Consider the following 22,109-nt stretch of genomic DNA (forward strand, 5'->3'; position numbering starts at 1 on the left):
AATGTAGCCTATCTGTTTCCGAACACAATGGCATCACCCAAAAATACTTGAACTCAAAGCACAAACAAACAAACACTGAATAAAGTTACAAACAAGATTAAGGTTCAAGTTATTTGTCCCTGTAGCAAGGCGTCAATTGTTCTAACAGATGTAGGGACGCTAAGAGGATTTAAACCACGCGAATTTAATAAACCAGATTAGCAATAGGTGCTTTCCACAAATGCTAGGAACCGTAAAGTAAATCTATCCTAAATTACCCATCAGACCGGAGCATCGCCTACAAGGAGTGCAGAAAATTTCCAAAGGGGTCCAATAGGATTTCGTGCAAGAGCGCCTTGTTTCCCCCCCGCCCCCCCCCAAAAAAAAAAAAAAACAAAACCAAAACCCCCACCAACTTTCTATTTGCATGAAATCTTGCGCTAGGCACACACGCGCGTACAAAACACTGGTTTAAGATCCCCGGTGGAATATATTCTTGAAATCTGAAATATTACCTGTTGTGCCATCCGCGTTTTGCAAGGCTGTGGAAAAAGAGAGAGAGAGAGAGGGAGCGAGCGAGCGAGAGAGGCACGTCTCAAAGCCAGCAAAGGACTAAGATGCCACACTTCGGAAAGGCTGATTGAAAACAGACTCTTCTTAAGTTTTAGAGGATTTTCTCTCTCACTCCCTCCAAGGGCTAAGAAGCCGATTTGGGAGTTTGAAGGGAATAGGTTTCAGCGTCCATATTTGTTCTGGTGCACTTGTAAAATGCGATTTGAAGAGGATCTTTAGCCCTCTGATTGTCTTTGTATTGTTTTTCTTGAAACGGATCTTTTGCCCTTAATGAATCCCCACACAGCTGGACAGCTCCTGCTCGGACACTGAGAGCGCTAACCCCAAACTGACCCCAATTTGACACCACAAGATGAAATTTTACCGCCTGTTAAAACCATTTCCAGCCTCGGCAAAAGGAGCTGGCTGTTGACTGAGATGCACTTCCATACCGGACACCTCATTTCTCTTTGGACTTTTTGAGCCGATCTAAAAAAAAAAAAAAAAAAAAAAAAAAAAAAGGAAAAAAAAAAGAAAAGGAAAAAAGCCCAAACGCGCGCGCACACACCCCACCGACTCGTCTCTCCCACTTTTCCTGGAAACAGCCTTCGCTGTGAAAGTGATGCACGAGAAATGGAAATTAGCCAATTTAGTTTTCCCGATTTTCTGTATTTTAGAAGAAATATTTCACCAGGCTGGGCAGGGGGAGAAGTAAATAAAAAATGACCTAAGAACGTGGAAGCCCCCACCCCCTGCACTCACGTATCCCATTTTCCTCCGATTTCCCAACAGCATCTTTGTTAATAGCTGAGTACTTTCACTTAAGGGCGCTAAATTGAGATTCCTTTTTAATGGCTAAACTGTAGCGCTTTATAAACCATGTTCTCTGTGTGCTTTAATCCACTGCGATAGTGAAGAGGAAAAAGGCTTCAGCTCTTTTCACGGGGAAAAAAAGACACAAGAGGAACATGAAAGCCCTTCTTTTACCATATGAAATTTCACTTTCCATCAAGTTAAAATAATTTTTAAAAGTTGGTTCCTGTCCCAGATTACATACATGCACAGCAGGGCGAACCAACGCAGGGGGTTAATTAGTTTAGGAGGGAAAAAAAATAAAAGAAAGAAAGAAAAAAAAAGGAACAAGTGAAAGGAGCAGCATTGAACACTGCAAAAATCTTTGGCTGCTTTTTTTGCAGCTATGATTTTAGATTGCTTTCTAACAATTTCTTAGTCAAGAGAACCGAGATCTACAGGAACTTCTGTGAAAAATAGAATTATGAAAAAAAAAATAAAATAAAACCAGGTCTAAAATTATACCCGAAGCAATCAAGCGCTTTCTTCTACGGGAACCAAGTAATCTAAAAACTTCTTTTTAAGAAGAAAACTGATGAACTTCTCCCACAGCTTGAGGTCTGAACAAATACATGGAGCCGTCACTGGAGCTAGATTACTTTTGCGCGGCCACGTTATGAGGAAAGACCTCTTCTTTCGTGATACCGAAACTATTTGAAATGAGACACACTTGTATATCTCAAGAGGCAAGGCTCCGGGTTTGTACTGCCTCGGTTAAAAAACAAGTTTGGAAGCTACAAATATTTAAAACACTTCCTCTAAGCTGGCTGTATGGGCTATATCACAACCAAATGATTCCACTTAAGTTTAGAAATCTGGCATCTTTGGGACGGGGGGCTGGGGGGGGGGGGGGGAAAAATAGCATTCACCGATGACTAGATCTCTTTAAAAAATCTGTTAGAAAACTACAGCTGTAAAAGTAGGAAAGGATTTGCATAACCTACTGCTCTGTAGGTCTCCGCGCACCCAAAGGATTAGCCAAGCATTCATTACCATGAATATCTTGAATTACGTTACCGATTTATACGACAGAGTATAAAATACTGCACAAGAAGACTGGCTTTTTCCCTGCGAAATGAATCGACTTAACCACTGCTTGAAAGAGATCTACATACTAAGGGCTTTTTTACTCACCTCTCTTTACAGTCCCGTGAAAGTCAGTCACAGCAATTCGGTTGCTCTTAGGACTAGCTTTAATCTTGGAGGAGATCCTCTAGGAAAAAAAACACGGGTCTGCTCTCCGGCTTCTGGCGGGTTTTAAGCAGGGTGCAACTCTGGCTAAAAGTAGGAGAGGGACTTTTCTCCGTATTCCCCCCATATTTGTAAATACAGCCCTGCTCTGCAGGGCTCGGCGCTATCGGAACACGCAGGAATGCCCACTGGCGTTTGTCAGCCCTCCACACTATCTTTCTTTATATGTGAGGGCTGATTTCCCGCAGACATCATTGTTATGATGGCTCATTTAATCAAACTGTTTAATTGCTCCGGTAATCACTATCATCATCACAGGTACTCAATCATTCATCATTTTGGAGGGGTTTATTGACCTCTGGAGCTCATTCCCTACGCCTATTAAAATCAGGCCAAATATCTATAACTACCTCTTGAGTCATTTTCTTAAAGTTTAAAAAAAAAACCAAAAAAAAACCTTAAAACCCTCGTCATCATCACGAAAAGCAAACCAAACCCAAACAAAACCTATCCGAATAAATCATATTTTTCTGCCATGTATTTTTAAAAGCCCTCTATGTATGAGGCCACATTCACAACTGGGTACATAATCATTGATAAATCCCACTATTAACGGGATAGTCTGTTTTAGATTTTATGTGCAGGGGACCGTGAACGAGGGTGGGGGGTTGGGGAGGACAAAACTGCAGCAATCGATAGTTTGACCATCGCTCCTCCCCTAAACTTCAAGCATCCCCCATGATTGATGATCCCGGGTAGCTTTGGTAATTGACTGTTCTGAGGTAAGGCATGGTTTAGCTCCAGCAAAGTGATTGGGCGAGAGAAACACACCAAAATTAACGTGTGTGTGTGTGTGTGTGTGTGTGTGTGCTTGGAAAAGTTCATTTGGTGCTCAAGGGTGGGGGGTGCATCATCTCACTTAATTTGCTAAATAACCCCACTGTAATTAGCACTACCATTAGAAGGCATTACCGAGCTAATACTTCAGCATACATTCCACAAGCGCAACGGCGATATACCGCAAAGTCCAGCAACATACACACGTAAATACAGCGCTCACCGCCGGATCCGCTCAAAATGAACATGCGAACAACAACAACAACAACAAAAAAATCTACGTAACATCTGGATCTCTCCTACAAAAGGCTGAGCATGACTTTGTTTTTAAGCCCTTTTCAAAGCCTGGCAGCCTAATCGCAAAACTAAAAGGGATTTCCCCCTCTTCCCTCCCGCCTCTCCGCCTCGCCCCCCCTCCCACCCACCCCCCCCAAGACATCCACAGCGTGCTTGATAGCAGCGATCACTTAATGAAGAGCGGTGCCAAACACGGTTTGAACGAGGCGTTCTCTTCATGCCCTGGAAAATTAATTTTTAGAAAAGCACAATGAATGGTCAGAGGAGAGAAACCACGCGTGCCCCGCACCGCGCTGGCGGAGGGGCGAGCGCTCGGCCGGAGCGGGCTCGCTTCCCGGGGAAGAGCAACTTTGCGCGGCCCCCTCGTGCGCTGTAGCTCTCTCCGTGCCCCCGGACCCGCGCACCGTCCGCGGCAGCGGCGACGGCCGGCGACTTAAATAAATAACTCGTCAGCGCGCCCGCCAGAACGCTCAAACATCGCGGTCGATCGGAAAGGTATATTTTTTTTTGCCGCTCAAATAACCTAGCGCAAGCCAAACCCGGGGCTGGGCTCCTATCGCACTTTTCTTCTCGCTCTCTGCAGTTTTCCCCTGCCTCTCCCCCCCTCTCGCACACACGCACTCTCCCTGTCCTTCCTCCCCTCCCTCCTCCCTCCTCCTCCCTCCCTCCCTCCCTCCCTCGCTCCCTCCCTCCCTCCCTCTCTCTCGCACGCTCGCTCGCTCCTTCCTACACGCGTTGCTTCGCTCGGGGCAGGGGCTGCTGCGCGGCTCCCCCCGCGCGGCGCCGCGGCCGCCCCGCCGCCGCGCTGCGCTGCGCATCCCCGCCGCTCCGCCGGACGGGCCGCCCCGCCGCCGCCGCCGCCGCCGCCGCCGCTGCCCCGCCGCTCCCCGCCGCCGCCGCCGCCCCGCCGCTGCCCCGCCGCTCCCCGCCGCCGCCGCCGCCGCGCTGCAGGACTGGCTATGGCCACCACTACTTCCGGGTTCCGTCACTTCATTCTCCCGCCGATCAGCGCCGCAAAACTGAGCCTCTTCTATAAGGCAGCCGGCAGCCAACCTGCCAGCACTCGCTGACACTCACTCACTCATCCCGGAGGGAGCCAGGCGGAGAGGGAGACAAAATACCGGCCGGGAGGAGAGAGGAGAGGAGAGGAAAGAGGAGGGGGAAAAAAAAAAAAAAAAAAAAAAAAAAGAGAGAGAGAAAAAAAAAAGAGGAAAAAAAAAAAAAGGAGAGAGGGGGGAAGTCCGGGCTTTGCAAACTATTCAATTTTTCTTCGCATCTCTCCCCAGCCCCCCTTCACAGTACTTTTAAAAAAAAAAAAAAAAAAAAAGACCAAGACCAACCCTATAGCGATCCTAAAAGGCAAAAACCCGAGCGCGGAGTTACTGGAAGAAGAAACCGGGGTTAAAAAGATTCCTCCTCTCTTCTTCATCATCATCAACCATCATTCATTCACTACCTTGACATTCCCTGGCTTTGATTGACAGCTGGAGTGGCAAAAAGCCATGAGACACGACAGTTTGGTTACATGTGGGTTGCTGACGGGCCGATCGTAACCTTCAGTTTGGGGGCTTGACAATTTTTTTTTTTTTTTTTTTGCGTAGAGAAAGAAAAAAGGAAAAAGAGAGAGAGAAAAAGGAAAGAGAGAAAGAGAGAGAAAAAAGAAGAAAACACAGAAACTCATCGTGGTTCTTGACTGTTTTTTATATATTATTGTTGTTGTTATTGTTGTTGTTATTATTATTATTTACCCATATTGGAGGATAGGAGAAGTCTATAAGTGGGTTGCAAAAAAAAAAAAAAAGGAATCTTCTTCACTCTAAATCACTTTCTTTGCTGGACTGGGATATTAAATATACGACACATCCAGGAGTTTATTGGAGCGCAGACTGATGGCGCAAAGGGTAGGTTTAAATCTCCAACACTTACCTATATATAAATCCTCTCTTAAGAGGGGCCTGTCCGATTTGCTCTCCTCTGTTGCTGATGATGATGGCGGCCACTATTAAAAAATAGCAGCAAAAATTATTCACTAGCTTTTTGTGTGCGTGCGTGAGTGTCTCTCTGTGTGTGTCTCTCTCTGCAATTGTTCCACGCTTTTTTTCCTCTCTAGCTTTTCCCCCAGCAGCGCGATTTCCCTGCTCTCTGCCTGCTCAGTAGCACGGGTTTCACAGGGGAAAGCTTGCTGCTGCTGCTGCTGCTGCTGCTGCCGCCGTTACTGCCGCTGCCTAGGAAAGACTAAGAAATACATATGTGTCTCTGTGTATATACGAACGTATATATATGTATACACATATAGCTGCTTCTTTTTTTTTTTTTTTTTTTTTTTTTTGTCTCTGGCTTTGACAAGGACAAGGGGAATTGCTACTAAATAATGTTTCTGGTAACTTTCAGATTATTTCCCCCTTTATCTCCCCCTCCCCTCCCCCGATGCACCCTACCTTTCCTCTTTCCTTCCCAGCGTTGATTTATTTCTATAGTTGCTTTTGATTCTGCTTGTTTATTCATTTACACATATATTTTTTTTGTCCTTCCTTTCTAATGCAGAGTAACTCCAGTTTCTCTCCTCCGTTTCCTTCCTTTTCATCCCCGTTTCCTTGTTAGGGTTTCTCCTGCCCGTGCTGAAGAGGACCATCTCCCCCCGCACACACAGGCAGGCACACACACTTTCCCCCCTTACCTCTCCCCGCACCCCCACTCCCTCCCTCAGCCTCTCCAGCCTCCGCTCCCGATCCCAGTTGATTTCATTTTGCACATTTCTCTCTCTGTTGTGGCTGTTCTTGTTTTGTTTTGCTCTGTTTGTGTCTGTCCGGGTGCTTTACTCTCTTCTGACTTTTGTTGTTGTTGTTTGTTTGTTTTTTTATTCCCCTCTCTCGCGCTCTCTCTCTCTCTCTCTCTTCCCCTCTTTCTCTTTCTTTCTTCTCTTCCGGCCCGTTTTTTGACAGTACGATGAGCTGCCCCACTACGGCGGGATGGACGGAGTAGGGGTGCCGGCGTCCATGTACGGGGACCCCCACGCCCCCCGGCCGATCCCCCCGGTGCACCACCTCAACCATGGGCCGCCGCTCCACGCCGGGCAGCACTACGGCGCCCACGCCCCGCACCCCAATGTCATGCCGGCCAGCATGGGCTCCGCTGTCAACGATGCCCTGAAGCGGGACAAGGATGCGATATACGGGTAGGTGCCGCCGGGCCGCCCGGCGCCATGGCCCGGCTCCGCAGCGCCGGTGCCCGCGGAACGGCGAGGGCAGGAGCGGGGCGGTCGGCGGGGACTCCCGCGGGGCCGCGGCGGCGGGCGGCGGCGATCCGAGCCCCGGAGCGGAGCGGAGCGGGGGAGCCCCGGCGGGTCCGGCGGGAGGGAGGGCGGCAGGAGGCCGGGGAGCCCCCCAGCCGCCCGCTCCGCAGGGAGACCCGCGCGGTGGCACTGCCACTGATGGCAATTTCGGGGCGAGTGCGATCCCAGCCTGACTCCGCGCTGAGGTGCCAGCACCCACGGGAAACGGGTCCTGGAAAAACAGACCTCTCGGGGAGAGAGGCTGGCCTGGGGGGAGGTGTTGTTGCCTTGTCTTTCTTTTTTTTCTCCCCCCCCCTTTTTTCCTCTTTTTTCCACGTTTTTTTTTTTCCCCTGTGGATTTTTTGTCTTTCTCGGAAAGGCCCCAGTTAGGAGTTCAGACAGGAGAGGTGACTCTCATCGCTCTGGATTTTAGTTGGAGAAGTGTTGTCTGGTGTTGTCCTTCGTGTCATAATAACACTCTTCCAACACTGTAAATAAAGAGCTATTCACGTCGCGAAAGGTAGTAAGAATAAAAGGGATTCGCTTCTCGCAAGCAGCTCTTCCCTGAGACGGAAGAAACAAATACATTGGGGTAAATGAGCTGAGTTTTCTATTTAAGAAAGAAAGAACATGAGGAAAAAGAAACACGTACCCAGCAAAAATCAAGCCTGTGCCAGGGCATTGCTTGGGGGGGATGACACCGATTCCCTTCAGTGCCTTTTAGAAAAAATGCTAAATGATCCTAAAAGGAGAGAGAGTAACATCTATGACAGAGTGTGGGGCCTTGATCAGGCACCAAAGGGGAAAAGAGACAAATGCATGCTTACTACTTAGCACGCAGATAAAATATTTTTTTTTTCTGACTACACCAACTATGGGAAAATATTTCGCGAAGTGCTCCTTCCCTCCGCCCCCTCCCCAGCTCACTTATCTGGACAGCTGGTATTTTACTTGGGTGTGCTTCCTAAGCCAGGAAACTTCACCACATTTTTGTTAGCAGGCCCCTTGAAAAATAAAATTACGTATTAAGTAGTTTGCAGTTTGCCTGGCCGTGCTTCTCATTTTAGGTCATAGCTGGAGGGTAGGGATGGGATCTTCCAGGTTTCGCGTTATTTTAAGCCGTGGCGAAAAGTGTAAGATTCCCAGCTGAGCTGCTGCCTGCGTGAGCGTGTTTGGTGCCTTGTGCGTTTGGAGGAGAGGTCACTTTTGTCCTTAGCTGTGGGGACCGCACGGGGGATGCGGCTCGGGCATTGCAATTTCAAAAGGGGGAAAAAAACCCAAGCCCAAAACCAAAACCGCAAAACCCGCCACCGAAACCAGCATTTTTATTTCAAAACGTTGTTCTCCCCTGCCCTGCCCGAAGCAATACTGCGAGGCTGCAGAGCTTGGCTGTGTCCGTGTGTGCGTGCCTGTGTGTCCGTGCAGTTAAAAAAAAAAAAAACAAACCAAAACAAAAATACTTGTTGATTAGAGCTCTTCTTTCCCCCTCTCCCCCACCCCCTCCCCTGTCTTTGTGTGCCACTGCCCGGTAGGCACCCGTTGTTCCCCCTCTTAGCTCTGGTCTTTGAGAAGTGCGAGCTGGCGACCTGCACGCCCCGGGAGCCCGGCGTGGCCGGCGGGGACGTCTGCTCCTCCGACTCCTTCAACGAGGATATCGCCGTCTTCGCCAAACAGGTCCGGCACCTCTCCCCCCGCCCCCGGCCCTTCCCAGCCATCCCGACACCTCCTCAGCTCCTCGGCCCGTACGGCCGGGGGCTGGCAGGGGGCAGCCCCCCCCCACCTCCAACCCCCCCCCCACCCCCCCGCGCGCCCCTTCTCCGGCCGCCGGGGGGGGGCGGGAGGCAGCGGCGGGGTCGCGGGGCTGGCGGCCCGGCTGGCCCTCGCCCTCCTCCGCCGGGAGAACCCCTCCAGGCTGCCGGGCTGAGCCTCACGGCCCTCGCCCTCCCGCATGAATGAAAGGGAAGTGAGGGCAACCGTGGCCGAGTTTTGGAAGCAGAGGGAGCGGGGGGAAAGGCAGGGGGTCAGAAAAGAGGGGGGCCCGCTGTGGCAAGGGCGGCCGGCTCGGCACCGGGCTGCCAGAAGGCTCCTGTTCACATCACGGGTGAGTCCGGGGCGCCCAGACGCATTTTGATGTGACCTGTACCGGCCGGTTTTGTCACAGGGTTTTCCCCCCACCCCACCCCCCCGCTTTGAGTGATTCGGTTACAGGGCTGAGGAGAGAAGCTGTAATTCACGCCGGCTTTTCCTTCTTCTCGCAGGTCCGCGCCGAAAAACCACTTTTTTCTTCAAATCCAGAGTTGGACAATTTGGTAAGGGCCTGCTCACCCCTCTGAGCCCCGCTCCCCTCCCGCCCTTCCCGACCTTCACCGCCCGCTTGCCGGCAAGCGCCCTCCGCCGTGCGGGGCGGGCGGCCCGGGCACCCCGGCAGGGCGGGCAGGGGAGGGGGAGAGCCGGGGGGCTGGAAAGCTACCGGCAAGAGGCTTCAAAGGGCTTGCACTTTCAAAGTGAGCCAGGGCAAACTCTCGAGCCCCGGCGCATTGCAAAGCTGTGTTTGAAAGCCACGGGAAGCTAAAGTGAAGGAAATAACTGCTTAAGAAGAGAGAGCTGGAGATTTCTAACGTAATTCTTTTGCTAATGTGAACGATTCCAATATTCAAAGTGCCTAAATCCGCTTGTAAAGAAGATGCCAAACTATTCATCCTTTCCTCCCCCCCACCCACCCCCCTTTCCCCTTTCTCCCGCGGGCGGTGGGGGGGTGGGAGCGTGTGTGTGACTTCCCTGCGGACCCTCCGAGATGAGGGCCGGGGTGCCGAGAGGGAGCGAGGGAAAGAGGAAGAGGTTTTCTCCAAGATCGCGGTAATAAAGCACTAATCGCCGCTCCTGGAATAAATATGATAAAAAAAAATCAAGTGCTTAGGTTAAAGTTGATCAAAATTGTTCGAGCGTGACCAATGAGCTGAAATCCTGGATAATGACTGCGCGCCCTGACAATCCCCCTCTCCCCCTCGCCCACTCGGGCTCGCAGCTCTGCGCAGCCCCCGAGCTCCTGTCTCCCACGTAACCCCTTGCTCAAAACTTTCTTGCAGATGATCCAAGCAATACAAGTACTAAGGTTTCACCTTTTGGAATTAGAAAAGGTAAGAGCCACGGAGGTGGGCGGGGGGCAAGCCGTTTCCTCCCTCTCCCCCCTGCTTCCCCCGCTCCCCCTCCCCTTGACTGTTTGGGATGACTTGTAAACATGGCCAGAGGAGACAGGGGAAACGCAGTGTGATACTGTAACCTGTGCCATCAGAGCATGTGACACCCGACAGCCATGCCCAGCCCAGCCCGGCATTATTTTTTTTTTTCAGTGTAATTTCAACCGAGTCATTAAATGTATATATTATTAAACCCCCTTCCATCCTTCTTACCCCTTCCCGCAGTAGAAGTTCTTTCCCTGACTCGGAAATAATATGTTTAACAAAAAAAGAGAAATGAAAGCACTCCTGCCTTTCTCCAGCTCTGGCAGGCGTATTAACCCCAAGCAAGCACTAAATGTTTGGAAGAGGCAGGGGGCCCCTGCGCGGCGTGGGGAGGGGGCTGTGCCCTGGGACGAGGACGGCTCTTCCCACAGCCTCAGCGAGCAGCTCCGTTTTACGGCGGCCGCTCACACAGACCTTTTTTTTTAGCCACGGTTTAAACCGATCCCGTCCCGAGTGACTAGTTGTACCTGCCTGGGCTGTGTATGGCTCCAGAGATACCGCCTGGGTCCAGCTCCCGGTGTTCTGATGTTATCATCACATCGGATTTTCCTCTGCACACCAGTCTGAACCCACTATCTCTCTCTCTCTCTCTAACTTGTTGCTGCGGCAAGTCTCTAGAGAATAATATGTGCTGCAACAATTTCTCTATTGTTTCCTTGCCTTCAACTATTGTGCCCCTTAATTAGAGTTACTTGTGGAGTAGATCAGAGGGTTGTTCTTGCTACCATAAAAAAAAAAAAAAAGTTGCAATCCGATATTTTGCCATTATTGATGCTATTATTCTTGTTACTGTTTTCAGGTTCATGAATTGTGCGATAACTTCTGCCATCGGTACATTAGTTGTTTGAAAGGAAAAATGCCAATAGACCTCGTTATTGATGAAAGGGATGGCAGCTCCAAATCAGACCACGAAGAACTCTCAGGATCTTCCACAAATTTAGCCGATCATGTAAGTCCTTCCAATTTCTTTGTGGCGCTTTTTAAGATTTTAACCTGCTTAGGAGGACCTGTCCCCGATTTCATTGGTTTGCTGCTGTTGTCTGTTAGTAGCACTATTATCATTAGTACTCTAACCTCTTGCAAGCTCGGGTCCCATCTTTACGCTTTCTTCCCTCTCGCTTTGTAAAGTTGTAGAAATGCGAAAGGTTCCTTCTGTTTCCATCTGTAGAGCAGCGAGTTTGCAATGGTTTGTAAAGTTTCCTGGTCTGGGCGGCTTGGAGAGCTAGCAAACTGTCGGTTTGATGTGGGGATCGGTGCTTTCTCTTCTCCTTTGCCAACTCTGTAATCAATGCAGCAATGTAAGGAAACAGAGACAAGAAAGTTAGGGAGAAAGTTTGCTGATTTGCTCCCCCCTCCCCTCTCGTGGGGATGACAAGTGATGAGAATTATTGGCAATACTACATTGCATTAAAAAAAAGAGGGTTAGCACATTAGAGTTTCCAATGCTTGTGCTTTATAGCAACTTATTGTCAGAATATGGACTTATTGCCAAACGCCTGAAGCATCTTCATAATAAAAGACAGTAACCTTGATGAAGCAATTATTAACAATGTATTACAGAAAGCTGGAGAGAACGATGATTGAGTAACCGTAGGTTAGCGGTTGATTTTAACACTTTAGGAGTTGGTGAATTAGTGTTATGTGTGTAGGACTGAACGTTGGTGTGCGTGGTAAGGAGAGTGCCTTTGTTTTTCCGGGTTTTGGAGCGGCTCTTGTGATCCTTCAAAAAGATGTAGACGCGAAGAGACTTCGGGATGTGAAGGGAAAGATTGCAGCTGGTACCGCAGAAAAGGGAAGGAATAGCTCTGGTTAAAAAGAGTGGGTGTGAACTCTAGTTTATTTATAGGAACGCATCCCTGGGGGGAAAAGGGGTTTACACAGTTTTAGATTCAATTGAACTCATAATCTAAATGATACAGTCTAATATTTTAGCGGTTGAAATATTAATTTAACACCCGGTGTGAAGTTAACCATGCTTTCTGCACAGGCGCCTGCCTTTATTTCCCAGTGTGTTAGGAAGAGTAGCTGTAAGCCCAGGGAGAATGAGCTTTCGAGGAGCTTTTGTTTCCTTTGAAAACATGTTGTTTGTGTGTGTATTTGATAATTACATTAGACCTGGACTGACGCTGGATTGGGAGATAAAATAATAATAAATTTTTCTAAATGCCCTCCTTCTGGTACGGCTTAGTTCCAGAGCCCGGGAAATATTTTTGGACCCAAGCCTTAGCTTTCATTTTCTCATTTGTATTCGGTAAACATTGCAGGACAAGGTTTTTGCCATGTCTTACATTTTAAATCTATTATTTTGAGAGGAAAAAAAATGTATGCAGACGTTCCTGAAAGTTTCTCTGCTTATCAGCTATCTCACACGTAGATAATAAACTCTATGAGGCATGACACTATTTAAAAAATATTTGGTTTATGGCATTTTACAACCCTACATTCGTGTGCATAAGTATTCCGGGAGAGTACTAGAAAAGAAATTGAAATGAGTGGCAACCTGAAAGATATGGGGTCATTGTGTATGATTCAGAGCAACAGAAAAAAAAAAAAAAAGTACATGTTTCTCCAGTTCAGTTTCTTTACAAGAGTGTGTTTCAAGTGGAAGTGTAGAAATGGAGCATGCTTGTGTTTATATTGAAGAGATTAGATAAACTAGCCTGTTTAGGGTTCTGGCAGATGGCGAATGCTCAAGCCAATTTGCAGTGCTCCATTATAATATTTAAATTCACACACAATGATAGGACAGAGGTGGAGGGGGTTAGCATTTTGATAATTTGATAACTACTATCTTCCCTAAGAAGAATCTCCTCTTGCTTTTGTGGCCCAAAAAACAAACTCAAATAAATATGACAACCCATTTATCTTGCACCCGTTAGGGTTTACCACTTCATTGGGTATTATAATTTAAAGCCTTTTATTTCCTGGAGATTTGAGCTATAACATTTTTACTTTAGCCCCCTGCTATTTGTTTTGAAAGGAAGCAATAATTTGTGCAACCAGAACACCAACTGGGAAATGAAGAGTTGTATCACATAGTTACATTTTATTCATGCGTTTTGGGAAATGTGTCTCCTTATTGGATTTTTTTTTTCCCTGTGTATTAGCTTGTTTTCCCAACAAAACTTTAACACTCTTTTATGGCTTAGTCAAACTACCGTGTGTGTACACATTTATATTTACACTGTACAAGGTTCCAGCAGGAAGAAACCCACTTTTATTCATAAAGAAGGAAAAGCTTTAAAAAAATGTCTAATAAAAGCACGCAAGACTATCAAAAAATGAGCTATCATTTGCAAGCATCTACCTGAAAATGTAGTAGTTCAAGCATGCAAATTTGTCCAATTTGACTCTCCAGGTTTATTTTTTCATTTGCTTTGATATGCATATTTAATATATAGCCTCGGGCTAGATCTCATTTGGTGAAAGTTGGTGCAGGGGTGATGATGAGCCACTTCAGAAGGACAGAGACAGCATGTTGTTCCCTCTGTTTTATGTATTGGCCCACTATTCTGATCCGCGGGTCTTCCCCTCATGGTTTTATTTGCACATGAAATACTAGGAGCATTTCAACTGATTGGCTGTGAATAATGACAGCCAAAAAGGAGTGTAGTTTAATTTGTTGTGTGCCAAGGTTTCCCTTGTGGAGGTGACAGTTTGTGACAGCTGTTTGACACCCCAAAAATCCGTACTCCTCTATTCTTATTAAGCGGTATAAAGTTACACTCTGTGTGTTCAACGTGAACGCGAGGGGTGGTAGCGGTGACAGTGGCAGGGCTGAACTAGGAACTAAGGCAGCTCTCAGTTTTATTCCTTTGCTAGACCTGAAAACAAGCATAAGGGAAAGCAGCAGAAAGAATTGTGGGATTAGCCAATATTTACCATAAGACTTTAAACGGGGTACTCAAACAGCGCATGCTTCCCTTTTCAAAATCTACTGCTCCACTATTTATGTAACTTAATTGGAAACCCAAACCAAAATCAACAAAGGAATGAACTCTTCAGAGATATACCTGTGCTGGGAAAAGGAGACAGCTGTAAGAGGTTGTGCTATACGTGTTTGGTAATAAATGTGTTTATCGAATTTTATTTTAGTGCGCTATTAACTGTTATGTAATACAGTAAGTGTAAAGGGTCCAGGGACTTGGTAGATCAAATAGTGCAGCGCTGGCCACAACAAGCTGAAACTTTTGTTATTACTCTGCTGTGTTTAGTAAATATAACAGCCCATAATTAGTGTTTGAATTTTTAACACCCTCATATTTTTTTATTGCTCTGAGGTATTAGCTGTAGATGGGAAGAAGGTAATTACAGCTATGCCCTGGCTGAACCAGATCAGTTGGAGGCAGGCGGGGGGAGAACAGAAAAGAAAAGAGGAAAGAAACCTTTCCAGCTGCAGTTCAAGTTGAGTTTCCCAGCACAGACAATTTATTATTGTTCAATATAAACATTCTGGGCCCTATCCTGCATTCTGTGTTCAGCCTAAAATATCTGTTCAGATTGCCAACAAATCTTTTTTTTTTTTTTCAAGCTATTCAAATCTGAAAAACCTAATGCTTGCAAAATTCAGAGATTTTTTAACTTTTTTGAGCATATGATAACATTTTGTACTTTAATTAGATTTAGTTTGTACCTGGCTTCACCTGGTGCCACACAATTCTTCCTTTAGCACAAACCTACTTTGAAGCCGAGTAATTCTCCCGTAGAAATTTATGGCTCTCCTTCCGCTGGCTTTCGTGGGAGCAGAATCAGGGCCTCAGTCTTTTTGATATTTGTTTATATGTTCTAGTCAATTTGCAGCTGAGAGGTAATAATACACAGATCATCATTCATAAAATATAATTAAAAATGGATAGAAATATACATACATCTCTTTTTTATAAAAGGGCTGTTGACAGATTAGAAATCCGATGCCTTAGCTGTAGAAGAGAAATATTAGTCTCAATATTAAACCTTTCAGCTCTCAAATGAGGAGATACTTTTATTTTGTACTTTTGGACGTTCAGACATTTTATATTTCTCTAATATTTCTCCTCAAAGAATGGTCTGTGCAAATTCCTGACATCTTGCAGATGAGAAAAAAATAAAACCAGGGGAATATACATATCTGTTCCAAATATATAATTAAACCTTTAGGTAAGATTTCACTGAGCAATTAGGAAGTAATTGGGGGCCCAATGCTGCTGTCTCCAGGTATGACATACTTTGGTGGACTTTAGTGGGAGTTTTGAGTATTCCAGAAACTCGGGATCAGAACCCAAAGGTGCCCTTTCTGTTTGTAGAGTGTCAGAAGGGAAAATAAGTAGCTAACTGCAACAATAATGAGGGAAACATTCTCTTTAATAAACAAATTTCTTAGCGTGCAGCTTAAGGCTTAGGATGGTATGGTAGGCCCTGTGCTTTCTGAAGGGGCAAGGAGCATCGGGAACTTTCCGAGACTGTAGAGAACGTTGTGTATTTCCTCTTTTTGATGGGCCAAGGCACTCTGCAAAGGTATTCTACAGCTCAAATTTGAGCGTTTCAATTTTACACTGAGTTCTCTCAAACTGAACCGATGATGTATTTCACTGTCTATTTGATGCCGGTGTTCCCTCTTTGGTTTGAGTTGTCTACCAGTCTAGACGAAGTGTAGCCACACAGAATGACGTAGAAGGATGATTAAAAAAAACAACAAACCTCTGATTTTTCAAGTCGCAGTTCCTTGCTGACAGGTGGATTACATGTCTGATTTCAATCTTAATTGGAAAATACAAAGCACGCAGCTTTTCAGAACGTTGCCACGTTCTAGGAGTGTCAAAAATTCCTCCTGACACTTTCCTCAAACACAAAATCAAGGGACAAGAATTAAAACCTGTACACATAAATATATATATATACATACATACACAAATACCTGATACATCACAATGCTTTGTGTTTTGTTTCAGTTGTGCAATTCTGATGCAAAAGAGTTATCATATTAAATATGCATCTGTAAGAAAATAAACCTTAGTAATATCAAGAGTAGTCTTTTTAGAAAATGCACATATCATGTCAAATTAGAGTTTTTCATGGCTCGTTTACTTATTGAAAGTTTCTTTACATAGTCAGTTTATTATTACTGCATTCAACAACAGTGTCTAAGATACCGCCCTGTACTTTATACATGCAAAACATAGACAGACAGAGATGCACAGAGATGTACACACACAGACACACGTGCGTGTATGCATATAGGTTTGTATGTCTGGCACAGTATATCATCTTTTGATATATGGTGGTACCTAGAGACAGATTTTTGTGGTATCAATCACATCAGTCGTTCCACTGTGTTTACAGGTGTTCTTTGTAGCAACAAGGTGAGCAGGATTTGGCTTGTATTTGGGGTGTGTGTGTGTGTGTACAGAATGCCATCTGTATCAGTAGTTCAGTTTTGTGTTTGCAAAATTAATTTACCGGAGCAACCACCAGACCTTTGAGCCCAACCATCTTCACAGAAAACAAGCTCTGTAGCTGTTGCAGTTTCTCTGTGAAAGTACGTTGTGTTCTGTTTGTCCCTGGAAGATCAGTGGTTTTGTCCATTTCATCTGATAAAATGCGAGGGCCTGATCCTGTCACAGTTGTATACTTAAAACTTCAGTTAACGTCTGTGAGCCAAATCCTGCTCAGCTTACTCACATGGGTATCAGCTGGCCTGATTGATTTTACTTCCCAGTTATAAATAAGAAGGAAATTCCTTATGGTTAAATGAGTCTTTAATATCACCATAAAAAGCAGTGTAAGATCAGAATCAGCCCTAGCGGGACTACAGACACTCACAAAAAATGAGCCAAACTTTGCCCAGTGGAAATTCTGGGCATACAAAATAAGAATTGCAATTTAATGGAAGGTTATCCTATAGCGAATTTCTCTGTTAGAACATCTCTGTTCAAGAAATCCGGTAGCCGTTAAAAACTCTTACAGTTTCCACCAGATTTGCAGCATCGACAAAAGAGTAACGCATCAGATTTGCTTTGTATACCAGGAGACTCTTGTCCTTTCTGTTGCTCTTTTCTAGATTTAGCAAAATTCAATGGTGGTGCTAAATCAATTTTTTTTTAACTTTCAAGGGAAAAAACACTGGCAAAATTGTGTTTTCTAGGGAAGGCTCTGTGTGTAAATGAGAAACAGTGGATAGCAGCGGAGTGATCTCCTGTGGCCCTGCTAGTACAAGCTTTCCCCATATTGTCTCCTGCTTTTATATTAATTACAACTTGCATTATCAGCTGTGAGTCTGTAGCCCAGCAAATAGAAAATACTGCCCCTGGAGACCTAGCTTCTTGTATCTATTTTCCATCTCCTTCTATTGTGCTCTACTCAGTATTCACCGCTTTTCGCCTGGTAACACTGCTCTTTAACACAATTAGGTAAGAGCAAGAGGAGCACCATATTTGACTCCCAATTATTAAAACTACTGGGAATAGGTACATGTGTGCTGTTTACCTTCTCCGGTATCTGGCACTAGCTCAGGTCATATGTGTGTGAAAATTTTACAGTATACACACGTACATAAAGCAGGCAACTGCATTTTGGCAGACACCATCTCTGCTCTTCAACGTCTTTCTGCAAAGTGTATTACTAAACTTGCGGGAAGATACGAGAAGCCACGCTAGCAGTTTGTGTAATTTATCTGAAGATGTTTGTTTGTTTGGTTGGGTTTTTTTACAGTGTGATAGCTTAATACAAATTTCATTGAAATTAATAGAAAAATTGCAATTAATGTGAGCGGGCTTTAGATCAGGATCTCTTCAGGTATCTAAATTATGCTGCTAAAGTCTTTCCAGTCAAGTACACTTCAGATGTGTCATTTGGTCCCATTTTTTTGTGAAGACATACATGAAATGATCACTTACAATTAGGCATTTGGCCAAGAAGTTTTTCTTGAGGGATGCAAAGTTGGGAACAGTCTAGGGGAGAAAAAGATAAGTTCACTGACACGTACAATGATCTTAGTCCAAAGCAAAAGAATGTTGCCTTTTGGGGTGGTAAACTCCACCCCTAGAGTTATTTGTCATTTTTTATAATATTAAAGGCTAGCTATTTCCCTCCCTTTCAAATTCCTCCAACATTCTACTGTCACATCTTGTAAATATCCCATCTTATTATTTCTGTCCTTCAACAAAATTCTGCCAAATCACTTCCTCAAGAAAACTGTGTCACAAGAAATACATTGAATTCCCAATCAATACAGTCTGTCTTTCTAAGGCGGGATCTACAAACTGAGGTCAAGAACAACTCAGCCTGGTAGAGACAGCAAGTGTTTTCAGCTGGAGGAAGTCTTATTCAGCGATCCTTTCCAAATCATTACGGTTTTGAAACAGAAAGGCCGGTCTAGCTTTTGAAATACTGTATGATAGGTTTTGGATGACATTTGCCTTAAAACATAGCTGAGGTGTTACCAGTTAATTATTGTAATTTTCATATGTGTGATAAGGAGCTCCAACGGCAGCCAGCTTAAGAGAGCCTGCAGTGCATAAAATTAACATAACTCGCTGTGTTCCCTGAAAAGTTTCGCCTAGGTGAACATGTTGCAATTATTACATTTTCTAAAAGAAGGTTCCAGCCTGATGTTGTTGGAGGGCTAAACTCATGCTATGCTATTGTTTCTTTCCTTTTTCATGTATTTCTTCTAGCTCTTTATCTGATTACCATCCGGCAAACAGCTGACGCTAAGAGGCTGCAGAGGGCTGAAGAGCTCCTGTCTGCTGTTTGCCTTCAGCTTGAAGCTATTTGAGTGGCTTCCTAACGCAGAGATAAAAAGAGCAGCTCATAGGCACAACTGTGTTTTAATCCAGGCTGTAAAGAAACTTGCTCAGTTTTTGCAATTTATTTCCATCTGAACTCTTTACTAACCTTATTTTCAACTTTTGGGGTTTTTTTTTTTAATAACATCTGGGCTGCTTGAACTTTCAAGGCTTCTCATCTTCCTTATTGTGTTTCTTTTCACCTGACTTTGTAAATTGATGGTAAATATTTGTTTAATTTTTTTTTAAATGAAATTGGGGAGGGTGTTACAATATTAATAGTGATTTCTGAGACCTAATTAGTACAACAACCTCAATGAATATAAAATATTATTGTTTGGTGGTTGGGTTTGTTTTTTTTTTTTTCCTGCTGCGGTTCTGTGTGAGGAAAAGTAGATCAGTCTTCTAGGTTTTGGAGGGGGTGGTGGTTTCGTGCCGTAAGTGCTGTTGTGTTGTCTGTTGCGCTGACAGGTTAGGCGAATTTCAGATCCTGTCCTGTCTTCTGATTTTACTCATACCTTCCTGCCATGGAACCGCTTACGTGGGTGCACGTGTGTGTCTGTGTAAGGTGAAGGGGATTTGGATCCTTCTTACCCTTTGGTCACCTAGAGCTTTAGCGGGAACCTTTTGAAGTCATGGGCTCTTCCCTTCGTCTCTGCTGCGATCTGGGTCAGGCCCGTTAGATTTATGTTACTGGGTATTGTAGCAAACCGTTATTTGGCAGTTCTATTTTGTGTTGCTATAGAGCATGTGGTACTAATCAGTGCTAGGAGATTACTTTGAGATGTTTCAATATATGTATTTTGGGACCTGATTCCAATCACACTTACACTGAATTTTACAATGGGTAAATCAGCTGATTTTGTTGAACTTATTCCTACTACACGTCGGGGTAGATGAGGTCAGAATCAGCCCTGCTCAAAGCATTTATCCACACTTGTCGCTTGCTGCTTTCAGGATCTCCTCGTGCTTTAGTAGTCTGGTGTTATTTCATAATGCAGATTTAAAACACTACCAAACCTAAGAAGCAATATATATATATTTATTTTTTTTTAATGGGGGATTTTTTGTTTGTTTTGTTGCTGAATTATTATAATGCGCTTGATTTAAGTTGTCACATACAGGTGACAAGTAATGCAGGTCCAGCCCCTAGTCTGATCTGTTTCATGTGTTCTTGCTCTCCTTTTCTGCCAGAGGAAATTCCATCTCTTGCCTGCCTTCATGTGGTGCTGATAAAGCTCTTCCTGTACAGTAGAATTCCTGTTTTCCTTTAAGCAACAGCAGGGTATTGGGAATGATCAGGAAAGGGGAGGAGGACAGGAGGAGAATACACTCAACAAAGTAGCACTAAACTGTAACATTAAGTTTTCCTCACTTACCCTTTCAAACAGCAGCTCCTCATGCCGGGAAAGCCAATACTAAATAAATTAGAAAGCTTGCGTGAATTATGTGACTAAAGTACAGTAGTTGAGGTCTTACTTAGCCAAGTTTTGCAAACTTCGTCTGTCTGTCTTCTGCGTTCCCTTTTGTCGTGTTTTATGCATAGTAATGTAGAAAGAATTACATAAAAATCACTATACGTGTTATTTTATATAATCACCTGGTGGTTATTCTTGACAATGCTTGTAAGCGAACTGCTAGAGTGATACATCTAGAAAGTCTTTTGAAACGTGTCACACCAAGGTGGTGGTAGGGGGTGAGGAAGCATCTTTCCTGGTATATAACATCTTTCAGAGAAAGCTTGCTTTTTCCCTCACAACTTTGCGTTTGCTTGAAGTTTTTTCTAGTGTTCACATGGGTGAGAGAGAGGGTAGGGTGTGAGGACATGCTCCTCTTCCATGCACGTTCTCCTCTCCTCTACAGTTTCCTTCCTCTTCCTCTCCCCTCCCACCTCTAGTCAGTCTGGAAAATAAAGTGTGGGGAGATAGTCTGCATACCAACTGTCCTGATCCTAATGGGAACATGTCATATCATAAACTGCAGGTTGATGCTCTCCCCCTGCTCATTTAGAAACTTTTTTTTTTTCCTCCCCTACTATTCTCCCCTGCAGTACTAGTCAAACAATTAAATCCAGACAACTCTTTGAAAAGTTAAAAAAAAAAATAATAAAAAAAAAAATCTGCCCTTTATTTTACCAAGTAAATCTTTGTACCTCCTCTGCTTGTCTTTTCTGAAGAATTATTACACTGTGCAAACAGTATCGGTGTTTGGCACATTTCACAAATGCTAATGTGTATACTTTTCCCTCCCCTCCTCCCCTCTTCTCCCGGTTTTCTTTCTGTTCTTCATTTGCTATTGGAATGGGAACTGTGGAAAAAATTCCTTGGCACTCTGACACCAGAATCCTTCATCTTGGAGAGACCACGATGATGCAACCTCAACGCACTCGGCAGGCACACCGGGGCCCTCCAGTGGGGGCCACGCTTCCCAGAGCGGAGACAACAGCAGCGAGCAAGGTAAAAGGTCAAACTTTTTCCCTCCGCAAAGTAGGCATGACTAAAATAACTCCAGCTTTTTTTATTATATCAGTACATCTGCCTTAGAGTAAACATGGAGTGGCAGACTTGCAGTATAATCAGCTGTAACTCAGGGAGACGGTATTTCCTTTTCCTAACCCACTTAGCTGCATTTTATTATTATTTCAAAGCGAAATATCTAATCTTCAAACAAGCTTTGTAATAACAATTGATTAGTTCTGCCAATTCCTTTACAAATTTGGTTATCTACAGTTTATTTTTGTGTGGTGTAAGTAAATATAATGACAGACATACTCTCCAGCTGTGATGCAGTTGTTTGAGCTGGGTTATAGATGGAGGATTTAACCTGTAGTTTTAGCTGGGAAAGGGACTCTTATATGAAGTTATGAAGCTGCTAAATTATATAAAGTAGGAGCAAAACCTGAATTGGACGGAAAAATGTTTCTTGCAATGTTTGCTTGTACAGACTTGTTTCTGAAAATCTGAATTCAGAATGGTAAATAGAGATGTACCTGAACTGTAAAACCTCTGCTGGATCTATACAGTGAAGCCTTCTCCAGGGTTCAGAAGGTTTGATTATTATTTCAGGGGGTTTTTGTTTTATTTCCTACTGCATTGCACCTTGTGTGTGGTCATCTGCATCCATGCT

General features: G+C 44.7%; 1 protein-coding gene across 13 annotated transcripts in view; it reads left to right on the top strand.

The window, feature by feature from the left end:
* The first annotated feature begins 3,872 nt into the window (after window positions 1-3,872).
* Window positions 3,873-22,109, top strand: part of MEIS2 (Meis homeobox 2) — a 177,222-nt gene continuing 158,985 nt past the window's right edge. For 3 of the 13 annotated variants that reach the window (XM_074585024.1, XM_074585016.1, XM_074585025.1), the window contains exons 1-7: window positions 3,873-4,203; window positions 6,651-6,883; window positions 8,512-8,653; window positions 9,238-9,288; window positions 10,066-10,116; window positions 11,021-11,170; window positions 21,325-21,439. In XM_074585024.1, coding sequence (XP_074441125.1) covers window positions 6,678-6,883; window positions 8,512-8,653; window positions 9,238-9,288; window positions 10,066-10,116; window positions 11,021-11,170; window positions 21,325-21,439 — 715 coding nt within the window. In that variant the 5' untranslated portion in view covers window positions 3,873-4,203; window positions 6,651-6,677. Of the gene's footprint in view, window positions 4,204-4,944; window positions 5,610-5,860; window positions 6,089-6,650; window positions 6,884-8,511; window positions 8,654-9,237; window positions 9,289-10,065; window positions 10,117-11,020; window positions 11,171-21,324; window positions 21,440-22,109 lie in introns of those variants that run through there. The other 10 variants (XM_074585019.1, XM_074585022.1, XM_074585017.1 and 7 more) reach the window with 7 other exon arrangements.

This window comes from Larus michahellis, chromosome 4, assembly GCF_964199755.1.
Source record: "Larus michahellis chromosome 4, bLarMic1.1, whole genome shotgun sequence".
NCBI lineage: Eukaryota > Metazoa > Chordata > Aves > Charadriiformes > Laridae > Larus > Larus michahellis.